At 43.6% G+C, this 18,804-nt stretch overlaps 1 protein-coding gene across 1 annotated transcript in view; it reads right to left on the bottom strand.

Moving 5' to 3' along the window:
* Positions 1-18,804, bottom strand: part of FBXL13 (F-box and leucine rich repeat protein 13) — an 88,528-nt gene that overhangs the window by 54,171 nt on the left and 15,553 nt on the right. Inside the window, exons 5-9 of the mRNA XM_056846474.1 lie at positions 18,449-18,603; positions 16,938-17,047; positions 15,777-15,986; positions 9,697-9,792; positions 5,409-5,544 (exon numbers count right to left, since the gene is read on the bottom strand). Of these exons, the coding sequence (XP_056702452.1) occupies positions 5,409-5,544; positions 9,697-9,792; positions 15,777-15,986; positions 16,938-17,047; positions 18,449-18,603 (707 nt within the window). The remainder of the gene's footprint in view (positions 1-5,408; positions 5,545-9,696; positions 9,793-15,776; positions 15,987-16,937; positions 17,048-18,448; positions 18,604-18,804) is intronic.

Here is an 18,804-nt window from a genome sequence, read left to right on the forward strand (position 1 = left end):
GCAAGAGAAGACGGCAGTTGTTCAGTGGTGAAGGAAAAGCACTCTGTGTGTGTTTGGAAGTATTTTCCTTAGGAGTGTTTGTTATTCCTGCTTAAGCTTTTTGAGTCACATACTGACTGATATTGGACTAGTCACATACTACTGTAGTTTTCCTCTGCAGCTGTAAATGGGAACATTGTTCTCTACATGGGAGGGGTCATCAATATTGTACCTTTCTGGGGGTAACTACAGTCATCTCTATTGCCATTTGGCTAGTTGAGTTTGATAAACAAATGGTTAGGCTCTTATGAAATCATACTCTTTTTATAGATTGGAAGACTTGAATAAAAATGCACTTTGTTTTATTCTTGCAATCAGTATCGCGGATTAGATTAGATTTGTACATTAAAGTGTGTTTTGAATATCATTCATCGTATATTAGTCACTCCTTAGGTAATATTGAGTAGTCAAAGTTTGGAAAGGAGATGGATTATTTCATATGCTTTAGGCCAAGTATGATATAATCCTTCATGGGACCCACATGGAATGCATATGGACGTTGAACAAAAAAGGTATTGTTATAAAAGAGCTGAGCAATGAGATAAGCTCATTCCTATCTTCCTCAGATACTTTAACAAGTGCAAGAAATCTAGCATGGAACTTTTGAACAAAATCTGTCAGCATAGGTTTTATCATGTGTTTCTCTTGGAGTTTATCACCTTTTTTCTGATAGAGGCCATAACATGACACGCAGAAATTCAGCAGTTTCAGCTTCTCTTCTGACTGAATCTGCATGACAGCGCAAGCTTCACTGAGTTTGTGTATATTATGCAGCAGAGGCATAGAGCCTTTTATGTGGGGGTAATATGTTATTAATACTGGCCTTCAATCCACAATAACAGAGTTCTGCTCAAATTCCTGTGAAGACAGTTAGACTTAGGAGGTTTCACAACCAGTCTACCAATGCAAAGACATTCCACCACATTTTATTTCTGCCGTCCATGGATTAAATTAACCTTTATATCACTCTTTAACCACCCAAATTATATAAACAAAAAACAAGCTAATGAGTAAATTAAACTGTAAAATGAGTAAATTAATCAACTAATACTGAGAACACTAACTAAATAATTTCCTGGAGCACAGATAGTTTGAGCAATTTAGTTTTTACAATTTTTTTTTGCCATCAAGTCACAGCTGACTTATGGCAATCCTGTAGGGTTTTCAAGGAAAGAGATGTTCAGAGGTGGTTTGCCATTGCCTGCCTCCACGTCACAACGCAGGTATTCCTTGGAGGTCTCCCAACCAAATATTAGCCAAGGGCAGGGCTGAGAGTGTATGACTGGTCACCCAGCAAGCTTCCATGGTGTGAGTGGGGATTTGAGCCTGTGTTTCCCATGGCCTAGCCCAACACTTTAACCATGGCACTACACTGGCTCTCTATGAAAAGTCATTACTAATTTTTAAAAATAAATAAAATGAAATTTCATCACTCATTTACAAAAAAATTTTTAACTCTATTTTCTGTTAAATCAATGATAGCCAGTAGTTTCCCCTACACTCCAGAGAAGGTTACCATCCTGACAAACTGGTGAACAGAAACTAGCTTCAGGTAAAATATCACACTGACTTTCCCACATCAGTAAAACTATTGAGTGTAAATGTATGCAAGCAGCAGACTCAAGATTTACATTTTAACTTTAATTTGTATTCTGATTGATATCACATGAGGAACTTGGCCAAGAACCTCATGGATGTAAGAATGCTTTAAATTGAAAAAAATGCTGCATGTAAATGCCAAGTATTATGACAAGTGTGAATTTGTCTCCTACTCCTTCCACAATCCCCAAACTTCACATATGTTACTAGGCTTTAAAATCAAATGTCAGGCTCAAAAGAGCACATGTAAAAAAAGAAAGTACTTTTGATTTTAGAGACCAGGTGGGGTTAAGAAACTGCTTCATTTTTCTTTCTGGCTACCTTCCCTGGAATTCTATACTGATGGATGCACCAGTTTGTGGGGATAACCAGTGGGAAAGAGGACTAGAAAAGCCCTGGTGAGTGCAAGATCTGATTGCAGTAGCTGAAAAACTGGTTAATTTATACTTCTGTGCCTTCTGAAAAATTGTGCAGAAAATATTGCCCGTGTTCTTTCATTTTACTTCTCTAGATTTTTTGTGGACTAGTAAGCAATCTCAAATGTTGGGTGATTGGCTAGACAGAGGGAGATCCAACACTGTATGTAAGTACCTGGAAAAAATGTTTTAAAAGCACAGGAATTTATAAAATTCTCAAGGATAAAACCTTATCACCAAATAATACATTTCTAAACTCAAGATTTTATCTGTCTAGTCTCAGCGTAAAAAAGAAACGAAGGGATGATAATGAATTCACAGGAACACAGCTGTTGCTGGCAGTACAGCTAAGTAATGAAAAGCTGGAAGAGGGAAAATGGATTTACGGCCCACCCTGGCGTCAACTGCTGTAGGCAGAAATTCAACAGCATTTGAAAGAGAAAAGAAAAAATGCAATGGAAAAGCTCAGCCTTTCCTCAACCTACACATTATGAAACCAGCAAAGTGCATCAGCAAAGTGCCTTCAGAGCTTTGGCAGCAATGCAAAGATCTGGGAGCAAGCAGAGTAGAATGGATACTCCACAATGTGTTTGGTGGCTGAATTCTAGTAGGTTCCTTTGGAAATCCTTGAGACCCACAGCAACAACTAAGCTCACTTGGGGAGACATTGAAATGATAAGTTTTTCATTAAGCCTCTCCCCTTTTAGTTAGCACTCACATCTGAAAGCTGTCACACTCTGCTGCCTGAAGAAGCCTTGCCTTAATGCCAAGTAAAGCAGAGTAGGCAGATAAAAAGGGATCCAATTCAGGCAAAAACACAGTCAGACTGTTGCCTCACAGAGCATTTTCCCTTAGGTTATGGCCAGTTTGTGTAAGTCTGTTTCAGACCCACCCTGTATGTAATCCCTGGTTGTTGATGCAGCCACTGTTGAGCTCTAGGGATGGGCTGGTAGTGTCCTGCTCGCCTAGCTATGAACCTCAGAAGAATAGGTTATAGTAAAGTTGATCTTACTGCAGAAATTTGGGGTGAAAGGAACAGGAAGCTGCTAAGCCCTGGGTAGAGCAATATCCATTTTGTATGGGAGACAGGTTTGAGGAGGAGAGGATTAGCATGCATTCCTGGACATAATTTTGCATATTCACCCATTTCATAAGGTTGTCAACCTTCATGTAGTAACTATACGTCAGACTAGGAACCGAAGCAGGTCCTTCTTTTGCATACAGAGGCTATCTGCCCAATCAAAGTAAATGGGCAAATTCGCCCTTAAAAAATCATAAAACACAGAAGGAAGACCAATTTGCTGATGAAGCATCGAAACGCCAGCCAACCTAGAGGTGGCGTCTAGTTGGACTTCACGTGTTCTTCTTTTGCTATTCCGATGGTGACATCTGTTCCTGCAGGGTTTTCCTCCTTCCTGTGTTCCCTGCCTTCGGGAGACTCCCGTCCCCGGCGTGTCTCTTCATCCAGGAGACCTGCACTGAGAGCCTACGATTCTTCCGGGCGTTTCAGCTTTTGTGCAGCCCCACCGCTTTCTTTCACCTTGGCATGGCTCGGCCGCTTTGTGAGTACTTCTGCTTTTGCCGCGGCGCTTGGGGCTCCGTGCTCCCCCGTCCCTTTGGACTTTGCGCCCTCCTGGCCACGGAACTTGTTTTTGCTATTTGATTTCGGCTTTCGAACACTTTGTGTGAGGACTTCAGTATATTTGTCCGTTTTGATTTAGTATTGTTGATTGGACTTTGGTTTTTTCGTTGTTGGTGCTTTGACGGAATTTTGGGATTGTGTTTATGTATATGTATTGACATGTGTGTGAATTCAACACCAATCTAGAATATTACGTGCGACAATAACACTATTTTTCTTTAATCTCAAATCAGTTTGTGTTCATCATTATAGAGTACATTTAGTGGTTTAAGCTCAAGACCTTTGGTCAAAGGAGCTAGTAAATAAATGGAATGGAGTACATTTAGTGGTATATTGCACCACATATCTTAAATTTGAGCCCATATGCTGGTTGTTGTAACTAACTTTGTTATTTCAGAATAGGTCATTGTGTTTTTTGCTAAGTAACCTCCAGGTAGTGGCTGGAGATCTCCTGGGATTACAATTGATCTCCAGCCGACAGAGATAATTTCACCTGGAGAAAATTACTACTTTGGAAGGTGGACTCTATGGCATTATACCCCATTGATGTCCCTCCCCTCCCTAAACTCATCCTCCTTTGGCTCCATCCCCAAAATCTCTAGTCTAGGGATTTCCCAACCCAGAGCTGGCAACCCTACTCATTTCAGGATATCAGAAGTTGTTGGGGGCTCTGCCTTCTTTACATTTTAAGAGTCCCTAGGATGCAATTAATAGGATCTCTTTTTAAAAAGTTATTTTTTACAAAATTAATAAATCTGATTGACTTAAAAGAACAAGTCAAACACTTAGCCATTTCACTGCATGTGATGAGTCTGCTACTACAACCACACAGATCAAAGGCAATGAGCAAGAATTACAAGTGCTGCAGCAACGATAACCCTGCTTTCAGTTGATTACACCTGGGGAAATACTTAAATCCAATCCATACGTTACAAAGTCCTTAAGCCCCTCTTCTCAAACAATCACCACAGGTCCTGTTGATCAGACCTGTGCCTCGAGCTCTATGCTTAATTTCCAGGTGCATGTGGGCTCAGTTTGATTCATGACCATGGTTCGCAGAAGAGAGGGCTTAGTCTTCCCCTCTGCACCATTTTCCTGACCTGAATGGCATAAGTAACAGCCTTGGGAAGTTGTTATTTAAGCCATTGGGGAAATTTATGTATAACCATCAGTACATGTAAGCTGATAAACTTCTTTCCAGCCTCATCATCTGGCAGCCAGTTAAATTAGCAGACTAACATATCCCAAACAAGGCAAGCTTGCCAGGTGGGAGAGAAGGAAGATAAAATGTTCACTGGACCTTTCCTTGGATTTAGCCCTTATTTATGCTCCAAGTACAAACCACAGAAGAGAAGTGTCTACTTGGTTTCACTTTGATTGGCACCCCCAACCTAACCAGCAATGAGCAGGTAGACAAGAGGGTTGGGTTTGCTCAGCTAGCAGCAAAGGTCTGGGCCACCAGTTACACCACCCTCCACTACACCCTTTCTCTCCCTCATGGCAGGCACAAAGAGATACCCCAACCAAAGGGCAGAGAACTTTTAAAAACCTGGCTCAATTGAAAGTACAAGGTTATAGTATATTGGTTTACACACCTACAAACATATTGTAATTTTTTTTACATACTTCAAAAGAGTGGCCATAGAAACAGGCAAAAAAACATGCGAAGTAAACAAAAGAAGAAATGCAATGCAATGCAATAAAATACTTACCAATACTTTTAAAAGTAAGCCATTGCAGTGTACCACAACCATGAAGATTTAAATGTACCACAGCAGCACGCCACTTCAGCAAGATATTTTCTCCTACATTGTCCATCATCTTATCCTTTACTTCAGAAAAATTAATCTAGAAGATAAAAATTATTTCCACAGAAATCATAAAAATGACTTCTAAATGTTCCATATGTTAAAGACTTGTTCAATCTAACTGTCTCATCCTGCAAAAATGAATAAATACTGGCAGACTTCTCTGAGAGAATTAAATGAAAATATTTTGAAATATTTGAAATAAAGCACATTACAGTTTGGCATTTGTCACATATATTTATGTTACACATTGATTTTTCTACATTTTCTTGAATATATATGTACACAATTGAACGGAGTTTACCATATTTAGCATCATTATGTTGTTGAGAAAAGGGGTTTTCAAACAATACCTAACTGGACCCAGTCCCGAATATCTGGTACAATCGTAATATCTGTTACTCAGCAGCTCTGAATCTAGGAATCAGGCTGCATCTCAGTGAAATTCTGATTCTTTAGATTTTTAAGAAAGCAAAGAAATTTACCTTGACCATGGAATATTTTACTAAATTATGTCTTAAAACTAAATCCTGCTACTCCTGCTTTATTCTCCACATGAAACCTCAAATTCCAACACACATGAGTTAGAGATAATACACAATCTTTTTCATTTATTTTTTTCCCTTTTATTTCCTTCAAAAAAAAAAAACTGAAAAAGCAAAGAAAAAAATTTAAGAATTGCACATACAATATAAATAATCCTAGGTACAATATTCACCAGCATGGTGTAATGGTTAAGAGTGGTGGTTTAGAGTGGTGGAGTCTGATCTGGAGAACCGGGTTTGATTCCCCTCTCCTCCACATGAGCGGCAGAGGCTAATCTGGTGAACCAGGTTGGTTTCCCCACTCCTACACATGAAGCCAGCTGGGTGACCTTGGGCAAGTCACACTCTCTCAGCCTCACCCACCTCACAGGGTGTCTGTTGTGGGGAGGGGAAGGGAAGGTGATTGTAAGCAGGTTTGAGTCTCCCTTAAGTGGCAGAGAAAGTCGGCATATAAAAAACAACTCTTCTCATTTTGAGTATATTTACTTTGCCCCATAGCGACAAGCGTAAAGCTGCCCATCTAAATCCAAGTATTAGCAATTAGCTTGTTAAAATTTAGCATAATTATCTGCGTAATATCTCTAGGAATTAGTATTGTCCATAGGCAAATACACTTTTGTGATATATAGTTTCCAAGTGACATCAACTCAGATTATGTCCAATTAATCGAACATCTAGATAAGTCTCCAAAGGTATTAATCATATTTATTAATGTACGAATGGAAGACTTAGGTTCTGGAATAAATTAATAAAAGATAATCTGCATAAAGAATAATCTTAAATTTCAAAGAGTTATGTGTAAAGCCATGAATATTATTATTTTGTCTAATGGCACAAGCCAGAAGTTCCAAACATAAATCAAAAATAAGAGGAGAAAGAGGGCAACCTTGTCTAGTACCCCTCTCAGGTGGGAATGGTGTGGAAATGCCATTAGTCAACACCCTGGATCTGAGGAGGTCAGAAAGGCTCCCAGTCTCCTAGCTTTCTGCAAACTATGCAAAACTGAATTATTCAAAAAAGCTTCTCTATACAGGCAACAGAATTGTACTGTACTAAATGATTCACTAACAGCCCATTCCTGAAAATATGGCGTGCTGAGTCCAAATCGCACATGCCGTTAAACAACAACAAAAAGCCGTTTCGTGGCTTTTTTAAACTGGGACTTTTCGCCCCATTGAAAACAGCGAGGCTGTGCCTGCAAAATAGCAGGCGCAGCAACGCCGTTCCTGCCGCCAGCACAAGTGGCTGAAAGGGGGTAGGAAGCCACCTAACCGGCGGCTCCTCCCCCCGGCCTGCCCCCGGAATGCCCCCCTGTGCCCGCGCAGCCTCTCTATGCTGTTGCCAGCGCCATGGAGAGGCCGTGCCGGCGGAGGGGAGAAGCACAGCTCTGCGGCACTTGGGCACTGGCGGAGCCACCCTCCCCGCCGGCGTAAGTGCGTGTAATCTCTTGATTACATGCACTTACGCCGGCGGCGGGGTCAGGCCACCTCCTAAGAGGTTTTGCCCCCCCCTTCAGGAATGGGCTGAAAGTTACTCAGATACGCTATTAGGGAGTGCGTTCTATACTACTGTGCATAGCTTTCTGAAACTAGGATCCTACTATGTAATTTTTACAACATGGGCAGCCCATTTCTGGGAGGGAGGTTAGGTGGTGTCCAGGGACGGCGCAACCGTGCCACCTCATAAACGGCTTCCAGCCCTGCCCTGAAGCCAAAAACCTGCAGCACTTGTACCCTTGCAGGGTGCAGTTGCGCAGCTCCCCTGCAGCGGTATATGTACCCCTATGCCAGCATGTTTGCCCATCTGGATGGAGTAAGTAGCACTTACGCTTCCGCAGGGGTCACGCAGCCTCCTCACCCCTTACAGCCCCCCCTTCAGGATTGTATGGTTAATGTGTCATGTCAATACTTATGCTTTGCTTCAGTTCTGTTTTTAGATTTCTGGTTGGTTCTATAGCCTTAATTCTATTGCATTGTTTATTAAATGTCCCTTCCTGTTGATTGTATTACTGTAACTCACTCTGTGTAATCCACCTTGAGCCCCACTGGGAAAGGTGGACTATAAATAACATACATAAACAATAAAAAATAAGATGTTGGTAATTATTTTTAAATGGCTCAGTAACATACATGGTGAATATTCTCCTAGGTCAGGGGTGGGAAACCTTTTTTCCATCAAGGGCCATTTGGATATTTATAACATCATTCACGGGCCATACAAAATTATCAACTTAAAAATTAGCCGCCCAAGCCCCAAGCAGGCAGCTGCCCAGATGACCAACCCCCCCCCCCGCACGGGCAAACAGGCAGGCATCCAACCAGAGGCACACTTGTCCACCTCGTGGCACAGGATGGTCTGTTGCACCAGCTGGGCATAGCCGTCCAGCCGCAAGCCGGAGTTGCTCCTGTTCCGCATGGTCGGGGCCGGATTCTACAGCCGGCACCTGCTACCTCCGCCTGCAGGGATGAAATGAGGACACACTGGCTAAAAACCTACCCCCCCCCCCGCGTGCATTTTGGCCCTGCCTCCTTTAACCCCTCCATTGTCGCCACTTCTGCCCCCAGCCCTCTTGCAGTACAGAGGGAATACGTTTCTCCACGGCCTGGGTGGAAAAGTGTTAACACAGTTTCTTGTGTAGTCCTAGCAGCTCCATAGCTAATCACTCCTCTGCAAGGGGGGGGGAAAGGTTCCTTTTCTCGGCAAACCAAACTCACATCTGCCTCGAATAGAGGCTATTCCTGTCCACAAGAGGGGGCGGATCACTAGTCTTAGATCCTTCTGAGCTAGAGATCTGCCAGGACCCACAAAGGGCCAGACCAAATTATTTCGCAGGCCTTAAACGGCCCCCGGGCCTGACATTCCCCACCTGTCCTAGGTATCTGGATGTATCTGCTTCAAAGGTGGTCCTCTAGGGCCTTAAGTGCTGTTATCTGAGGGACTTTTACCATAATTTCTTTGAGACTCAAATATTCTGTTGTATTTTTTTCATTTCAGAAACTTTAACTGATAGGAAGTGAACAGATACACACAACATTATGTCATAAAGTTAAATGGAACTAGGCAGTCAAGGCTAAGAAGATGTGTTTATCAGTACAACATTACTTTTGATTCTATGTATATATAAAATACATATATTTGAATAAGAGACCATTAGAACCTTATTTCTGTTCTGCAGGCTGTCACCAACATGTACAGGTTGAGTATCCCTTACCTGGACATCCAATATCCAAACTGATCCGAAAACTGGACCTTTTGAGCCAGCATACAGGCATTACTCACAAGCCCTCAGCAGTGCCACTGATAGTTCAATGTACACAAAATTATTGAAAATATTGTTTAAAATTACAATCAGGCTATTTGTATAAATTATATATAAAACATATAAAAATACGTTAATTTTGTGTTTAGATGCGGGTGCCATCTCAAAGATATCTCATTATGTTTATGAAAAAAATTCCAAAGCATTCCAAAATACGGACAGATGCGAAATTCAGACCACTTCTGATCTCAAGCACTCCAGATAAGGGATACTCAATCTGTATTACAATTGGATGTCTTATTTGTTACTTATTTGTTAGTTTTCTCCTGAGTTCGCTTTTTAAAAATGGTTATTGAATCTTGCTTTGAGGCATATGTACTGTACTTACACTACTCCACACTGAACAAACATGTGATATTGCATTCCATGATTGACAAACTTGAGCACATCTTCCCAAGTCAATTAAGTTTAAATAATGAAAGATCTAGATTGGAAACACAGGAATATATTAATACGTAAAAGATTAGTTAAGAAGTATGTAGTAAATTTTGGTCACAGCACATTAAATAAACAGCATTTTCACTCTTAAGGATATTCAACATTAAGTATCATGACTAGAGTTTTTAGAACTTCCATGGTTATAGGCTTGCAAGGATCTTTTTGAAACCTTACTTTTGCAATATACTACTACAAAACTATTCTGGCCTGCTAATGAAGCATCAGTTCAAGGAGTGGAAGAAATTAGCTCCGTATTATTTTCCTTTATTCTGTAGAACCTTCATTATTTTGCTTTCCTGTCTGATTCAGTATAACAAATGTTTATAAACACAATGATGATTCTAACTGGGTTCAAACCTTTACATTCTTAACTATATGCCTATCGTTTTGCTAAAGCTAGAGAGACCTTGAGCAAAAGTGCAAGATGGGGCTGCAGAATCACCGCCTCCCTCAGCCCCCCTCCACTGGAGCCATGCAAGAATTGGCCATCGACCCACATAAGGTGGGAGGGAACTGCTTCTGCCTCTGAAAGCCAGCTGCCCAAGCGCCAGATGTGGTGGACATGAGCCATGTCAGGAGCATGCTCTTTTTCTTTTCCCTCTCCTTCAGCGGGTGGTTGGGGTCCTCCCAGAGTGAAGCCCAGGGCACCTGCCCATTGCCAATTGACTAAGACCACTCCTGAGATAGTGAAGACAAGTGGAATAGATTCAGGAATAACGTTGAAAAGGAATAGGAAAAGCAAATCTTCTTATCAACTGATGACCTCCCATGTAATCGTCTTCAGAATATGCTTTGATTTGGTATGCTGATAAAAAGATACTCAGGTTCTGCAAACTTGGGGTGAGGCATGGAGCCAAAGTATAGCAAGCTCCAGCTGAAGCATCAGATCAGGTTCAAGGTGCTGGTTTTGACCTTTAAAACCTTACACGGTCTGGGACCATCATACCTATGGGACCACCTCTCCTGGTATACCCCTTAGAGAGCTTTCTGTCCAAGGAACAACAATTTGCTGGTGGTCCCCAGCCTGCAGAGTGTGCAGCTGTCCTTGACAAGGGCCAGGGCTTTCTCGGCCCTGGCCCCGCCTGGTGATACAGTCTACCAAGTAACATCAAGGTCCTGCAGGACCTAAACGACTTCCGCGGGGCCTGCAAAACAGAACTGTTCCGCCAGGCCTACACCTGAGGGCAGCCGCAAGTCGTTCCATTATCACCAATTGCTGGCCTCCCCCACCCAACTTGGTTTGGGGCCCACTGCTGATCAGAAATGCCCAGTAGCTGAAATGAATGCCATCTTGTTGTATTATAATATGAAATATGAATTGAGGTGTAGGGAGACCGGGTGTAAATGGGGGAAGGGACGGAATGCAAAAACTCCATTTTGTCCGTGGGGGAAACCATCTTGTTTCATTCCGGGGTTGACAGAGAGCCTATCTGACATCTCGCCTCCCCAAAGACCCCCTCCCCGGGTTCCCTGGTTTGTCGGGACAACTCCGGTGGAATTCAGCGATCAGGATGGGGGCGTTCACGTGTACTGCGGAAACCCATTCATTATGGCTAGAGTTCAAGTGCTTCCAGTGTACAAGGTATTCCAGCTGACCCCTTCGCAGTCTGGAATCCAGGACCTTGGAAATTTCAAAGTGTTGTTTTCCCTGAACCATAATAGGGGTTGCAGCCGGGGGCTCAGGATGCCAATCGGGGGCAGGGAGAAAGGGCTTTACAAGGCTTACGTGTAATACCGGGTGTACCCCCTGCAAAGTTTTAGGAAGGTCTAGTTCAGCAGTGACCTCATTAATGACCTGGGATATTGGAAATGGACCCACATATTTTTGGCACAATTTCTTACACGGGCACAACGACCTTAAATTCCTTATGGAGAGGTAGACCTTCTCTCCGACCTTCAGGTCCCATGGGGCGCCCGGTGTTTGTCTGCCTGCGCCTTGTATCGTTCCTTAGCTTGGTCTAATTGCTTCACTAACCAGGGCCAAGTATTCCGAATGGTATTAGCCCATGCGGAGACTTCCGGGGGGTCCCCCCCCCAGCTGGAGAGGAACAGCTCCCAAAGCATCGAACTCCACCCCATAAACTGCTTTGAACGGACTCAAGCCAGTTGCGGAGGGTACAGAGTTGTTGTAGGCATACTCTGCCAACGGTAGCAGGTCAACCCAATTGTCCTGGTGGTAGTTAGAAAAGCAACGCAAGTAGCATTCGATCACGGCGTTAACCCTTTCGGTCTGCCCATCCGTCTGCGGGTGATAGGCAGAGGAGAGACCCTGATCCACTCCAACCAGCCCCAGGAATGCCTTCCAAAATTTAGAAATGAAGACTGAGCCCCTGTCGCTCACGATCTTCCGCGGAAATCCGTGTAGATGGAAGACCTGCTGCACAGACGGGCCGATTTGTGGGCGGAGGGCATTCCTTCGCAAGGTATGAGGTGAACCTGTTTTGAAAATAAGTCAGTGATTACCCACAGTACAGACTTCCCCTAGCTAGGAGGGAGGCTAGTGATAAAATCCATGCCGATTACTCGCCAGGGTGCCTCCAGAGTTTCTAGGGGTTTTAACAATCCGGGGGTTTTTCCCATCAGGCATTTATTGGTGGCGCACGCAGGGCAAGTCCTAATAAAACCATCAATGTCCTGGCGCATCCCCGGCCACCAAAAACGACGTCTTACCAGGTGTAAAGTTTTTACGAAGCCGAAATGTCCCCCCGCCCTGGAGCTGTGGCTCCACTCTAGTACCTCTTGACGCAGTTTCTGGGGTACATAGGTTTTTCCCTCCGGGGTGCTGTTCTCCCCCTCCCCCAAGGGCTTATCCCCCCGCTCCTCCTGAAGAGCCTCCTCCCACCTCGTTTGGATGGTGGCGGGAAGCGTCCCTGGGACCGCCGGGGAGTGGGAGAGACCGCCTCCTCCTGTGGGGAGAGTGGGCTTGACGACAGAGCTGCCGTGCGGGCTTGGGCTCAGGTCAGAACTCCTGCGCTCGGCCCCTCCGGGTTCAAGCCAAGGTGTTCCGGGGTGAATAGGGAGCCTACTGGCCGCTCGACTCTACAGTCGACTCTACTAGGAGAGTGCTTCCCTGGTCACTCACCCAGGTCGGAACCGGATTGGTTTATGTCGAGGTAGCCTCCAGTGCCGGTTCGGTCACAGAAAGCCCTCCTTGTTTTTTGCAGGCGACGAGTCCCGGGAACAGCAGCGATGGGTGCAGGGAGCAGGTATCGGGTTGGCACGCAGAGCAGTCGTCCCGCGCTGGGTGGTTGGCCCCTCCGTTCTCCTCTGGTCCGGGATCTGGGTCGTTTTGCCCGCAGCCAGTTCCGTAGGTCCGTTGGGACATTTCGCCACGAAGGGTCCTACTTTTCCGCAGCGCAGACAGGCTCCGTCCTTGAAGCGGCGCACTCTTTCTTCCGAGAACCTACCCCGGTTCCCTTCGTCGCTGCGGGACTCGGTCGCGGCGCTCCCTTTAAAAGAACCTCGGGGGGGTTCTTTCGTTGGACGATCCTTCGAAAACTGGAGTGTCATCTTTCAGGTCTCTACCTGCGTCGCCAGCCGGATCCATTCCTCAATTGGCCCCAGGTCGCCCAATGTCAAACAGTCGTCCAACACTTCCCAGCGCAGTCCTTCGTGGAAGTGTTGGACTTTGGTAGCTTCGCTCCACTCTTGTATTTTGCCATAGAGGGACTGGAACTCCTGGGCATACTCCATGACAGAGCGGGCCCCCTGGCGTAGCCTGCACATGGTAATCTTGGCCCTTTCCAACCGGTGGGGATCCTCAAAACGGCGTTGCAGGACGGCCAAGAATTTGTTCAGCGAGTGCAGGATCCGGGGTTCGGATTCTGTTGCCGTCACCGCCCACTCTTCTGCCTCCTTTTCCAGCAGGCCGATGGCGTACCGGACCCGGGCTTCCTCTGAAGGAAAAGTCTCTCCCTGGTCCTCCATGAACCCGGATAGCTGGAGCAAAAAGTGGGGCAGCTGGGCGAAGGACCCATCGAAAGAAACCTTCAGGTCCAAGGTAACAGCCCGCTTGGGTGGCACGGGTGGAGGTGTCTCAGTACCGATGGGCGATTGAAGCCCCCTCACCGTCCCGAAAAGCATCGCCACATCCTTCTGCAGGATTCTCAGCTGCGTCTGGAGATCACGATTTTGGAGGGTCAGCGTGCAGTTCTGCTCCCGCAGCAGGGCCTCCTCTGTTCTGGGACCGAGGGCGGAGGCGGCCGTGGCGTGGAGAGGTGAGGGGGCACTTCACCGGTTGATTGTCATCCATTCTCGGCTCCTGACTTCTTCCTCCTTGTAGAAATCGGTCAGTGGTCCTCGGTACAGGCGGGCGAGACCCGGGTCCGTGGCCAGCCGCCCGACGGTCCTCTCGAAGGCGTTGCCAGTCCCAGTCATATACCTTAGCTCGGCGTGGGTCGGTAGTGCAGACCAAATCAGCCCCTCCGCAAATTCCGACGGGCGCTGTCCTGGGGTTGCTTATTCCCGGTTCCCCTCTGTGGTGACCTCTTCCACTCGGGACGGATTGTGGGATTGAGCGGACATCTTATCCTCGCACTAACTAGTTTTCTCAAAAAAAAAAAGGGATTCTAGCCTACTGTCAGGCCTCAGTAATCCAATGCGTTCCTGGCAATAACTTTTCTCCAGACGGTACAGCGAGTTAAAAGTTTATTACAGAAAGTCAGTGGTTTCAGCAGGTAAAAGACTTAAGGCTAGAATACAGGCATGGGGGAATAGTGATACATATAGAGGGCAGAGACAAGAGGGAAGATTAGGTTTGAGAAACAAAGAAACAATACAGAATTTAACTACCGGCAAATACTTAAGCAAACGCACACAGAAAATAAATGCGCGCGTTAACTGGTTGATCTTCCCGGGCTCCGTCATTGTTTTGCGGGACCCGGTATCAGATCGGTGATTTCCCGGGTGGGTTTCATTCCGGGGTTGACAGAGAGCCTATCTGACACTGCAGTAGCAGGGGAACATATGCAAAAATCGCTGCCTCCCTTCTATTAGCAGAATTTTGCAATTTGATCCAACACATTGACTCTAAGTGTCATGAGAACAAATGAAACCCCACAAGAAATCAAAAAGAAACCAATAGGCTGCTCTTCTGTGCACAGAACAGAATCCCAAATCTTATTTCAGCTGACTATGAGGATTTTCCATTTCTACTAAAGCTATACTCTACAAACTAAGGTGTATGGGTGTTTAGCATTTCACTGTCCAAGGTTAAAGACTTGGGAGAAAAATAAACAAGAATTTCCTATATGGGAACTTCAACTGCGCATTCTTTGCAGAGCCGTGTACTGCTGGAGCAATAAAACCAGAGACCATAGGGCACAGTGCTATACACCATCTTTCTCTCTTCCAGACAAGGTGGGCTATTGTCTCAAATCATGGCATGAGCAAAAGATCACGTGAACATATGTGATTCATGGTTATTAGGTAAACATATGTTATTCACTATTATCTGAAGAAGTGAGCTGTGACTCACAAAAGATCATATCCTGCCAGAAATTTTTTTAGTCTTTAAGGTGCTACTGGACTCTTGCTCTTTTCTACTGCTGCAGACAAACATGGCTACCCATTGTGATATGTTACCTATGACTTTTTTGTGGTGGCTCAGGAGGGGATGAAAAGCAACTGGTAATTAGCACAACCAGTAATGTGCTCAACTGCAACAATTAGCAAACAATTACCACAACATGCAACTTAGGTCACCCTCACATGGGACACTTGAATATGGCAACCTAATCACGGCTTTATTAAATGCATTTATATGTAATATATAACTGCTCTAATAGCAATACATCAGAAAAATGCTGAACTTTGGGGGAATGTGCTATTCTACAGCTTTAAAGCCCCTAAGTACAGGTTCATAATCATAAATACGTATCCAAACCAAAATCCAGTCTACAAAGTTCCTTATTCCCATAAGCCAAAAAGTGATTCAGTGTACAACTACCTTTTAAAAAACATCTTACTAACCTTGACTAATGCATTTTGTGGCAATTTTGCCAAACCTGTTAATTTTGCGGGCACACTATTGTCTATTGTCAGACGTCTTTCAGTTAGACGTCTTTCAGTTAGACGTTTTTCAGTTGGATGTTTTTCAGTTGGATGTTTTTCATATACTGCTTCAACATCTTGAACTTGAGTTTGTCCATCAGTTTCCTCAATATCTCTTTTTTGTAAATGCTGCAAAATAAACACATAAAATACCACAAAATTATTTTGTTTATTCACACTATAGCTATGGTTTTGAATGGCAAATATAATACTTCAACCACATCAACAAACCCTTAACATTTATTATAAATCAGTAACTAGTAACAGCATTCCACATTTAAATTAAAACACACAAACATTTTAACCGGATAGTACAATTAAGACTTGGGAAAATTGGCATATTCTTTTACTCATATTATAATTGGAATTATCATTTGAGAAAGCGCAATACATTTCATGTGCCATCACAATAAAAATTTACAAAGTAAACTAACACTAAAAATGTACTTTGTAGTCACAGTGCCTGTTTAAGATCCACCGGAAAGCATGAGGCTTACAAAAGGATGACACTTTAGTGAATGAAGTCAAGACTACTCCAATTTATACCACTCTGCTCATAATCTTAATAAGCATATTAATGTAGCACTTTGAAGCTGTGGAGAGTCCAAACTAAACAAAAGTAAAACCCCACATGAAGCTTTCTGTGGTTCCACTTTGGCCCTTCAGTACTAGCACAAGAGGTGGTAAGCACTGCTGTACTATTTTATAGCAAACAGGACTCCCCAGAAGTTTACCATAAAAAAATATCATGTGGGCTAGGATAAAACAGTACCATTCTTGTATAAAACTGCACCATTCATGTAGATTGTATCTTTCCTTTTAACCTAACATATGAACTATTGGTACAGATATTGTGGCCATATGGGGTGCAGATCCCATACGGCTCCCCATGACATAAACGAGTACGTACTCAATTATATTTTAGTTATATACTCAAAGCTCAATTTACACTGTGTCTATTCAGATGAACAGCATACACAATTTGGTAATTATGTTAAGAATCCTGCTTATGTTGCCCTCTATACTAGAGCAAATTAGTTTATACTAAAGCATCTTCTGTAAGAGCACATTATGGCATACCGAAATACTTTTTTTAGCTCTTCTATTGTAGCGAGACTCTTTTCGCCAGGCCTTTAAGGTAATCTTCTGTAAAGTTAATTCAAAGATTCTTCCTATCCTTGCTGCAGCCCCTGGAGAAAAAATAATTCAGTCACAAAACCAGGGACCTTATTAATAAACAATCATTTCCATTTAAGCCTTAAAAAGGATCATTTCCACTTTTGTTTCATTATATATGTGCCTCACAGTGCTGAAAAGTAGAATAAAAGCAGAAAACATCATAGGTAGCAGGCAATGCACACATTAGTATTTCCTCTCTGGGACTGCCTTTCAACATTGTCTGGAAACCAGCTGGCTACTGTCTGGGGTATATTATCCCTATACTGAAAGATATAGGGGTAATATACCTACACTGGCTGCTCATCTGTTTCCAGGCACAATTCAAGTGCAGGTTCTTACCCTAAATTACTTGGGGCCAGGGTATTTCAAAGACTGCCTCCTATACTGCCCATTCCACCAGCTAAGATCATCTTCACAAGCTTGCTTTTTGTGCTTCCACCTGCACACAACAGGGGCAGGCTTTTCAGCAGTGGCAACTTGCCTATGGAATGCACTTCCTCTTGAGGCTTACCTGGTGCCTACCTTACTCTCTTTTAGGCACCAGGCTTTTAATGGAGGGACTGAATGATTTTTTAGTACATTTTTAATAATCTGGTTAGTCTCTGAATTACTCAATATTTTATGCTCCTCTTAATGCAGGGATTTTAAATACTGGGCTTTTAATTGTTAGCCATTTTATAGAGTTTTAAGTTTTATTGCAATTTACTTTATCAGCTGCCTTCAGCAGGTTCTCTGGAGAGGCAGCACAGACATTTTCTAAACAAAGAAACAAACAAATAAAGGTGTCTTTAATACATTATATAATAGAAACAGATAAATACACACTGGCTAAATTATGTTCTATATGGGCAGCAGGATGATTTGCCACTAGGTGAATGAGCGTTGAGGGAGCTTCACAGTGCCATCCGAAGCAGACTTAACACCATTCTAAGCCCATTGATTTAGAAGGGTATAACTCTTTTTAGGATTGCCCTGTCAGACTCCTCATGTGAACAATACTCTCCAAGTTGCTAGCAAAGCAGAGTCTACCATTACATCTAGACCAGCAAAGTATGCTTTGCTTTTGCCCAGCACATCAGGATTCCAAACGATGGCTTGTTACAACTTAAGAATCCTGGTTTGCAGGGCAAGCAAACTGTAGTGTGCTTGCTTGGATGTATCAGCAAACCATGCCAAAAATAAAGAAATAGCCAATAATCGTGATTCTTTCAAGGCTCTTTCACACAGTGACAGACCATGTTGCTGATATATCTGAACCACGTCAATGGGATTACATGTGCAATTATGTTTCCAGAAGGAAAAAAAAAAGCTCTAAAGGTATTATTAGTTTCGAAAAATAAGCACTCTAATGAAGATAAAATGATGAGTTTGCATGATCTAAATCTGACAATGTTATCTGACCCAAGACTTACGTTTGTGCTGCTTTTTGCGGAACTGTGCCCAAGTCTCCCACTTCCTTAGGATCCGCTTTAACAGCCAGCTTTTGTAAAAGCTTCTTGCAGCAGCCAGCTTCCTCTGTAGGGTATCTTGCGCAGAACCCCTCATAGTACAATACTTTGTCCAGGCCCTGCAGTTATTAACACCACAAAAAAGGGGAAAATACCCAACCAAAAATGATAGCATAAAGCAAAAAAGTTGAGAGCACAAAAAAGTAGTATGATACAATATGTAAATGAACAAACTCAATTGTGCTCACAAAACACAACACCAACTCTTATGTTCTGAGATTCTTGTTTTGATTGCCCTGGACGCCATAAATGTATACATT

Source organism: Euleptes europaea, chromosome 3 (assembly GCF_029931775.1).
Source record: "Euleptes europaea isolate rEulEur1 chromosome 3, rEulEur1.hap1, whole genome shotgun sequence".
Taxonomy (NCBI): Eukaryota; Metazoa; Chordata; class Lepidosauria; order Squamata; family Sphaerodactylidae; genus Euleptes; species Euleptes europaea.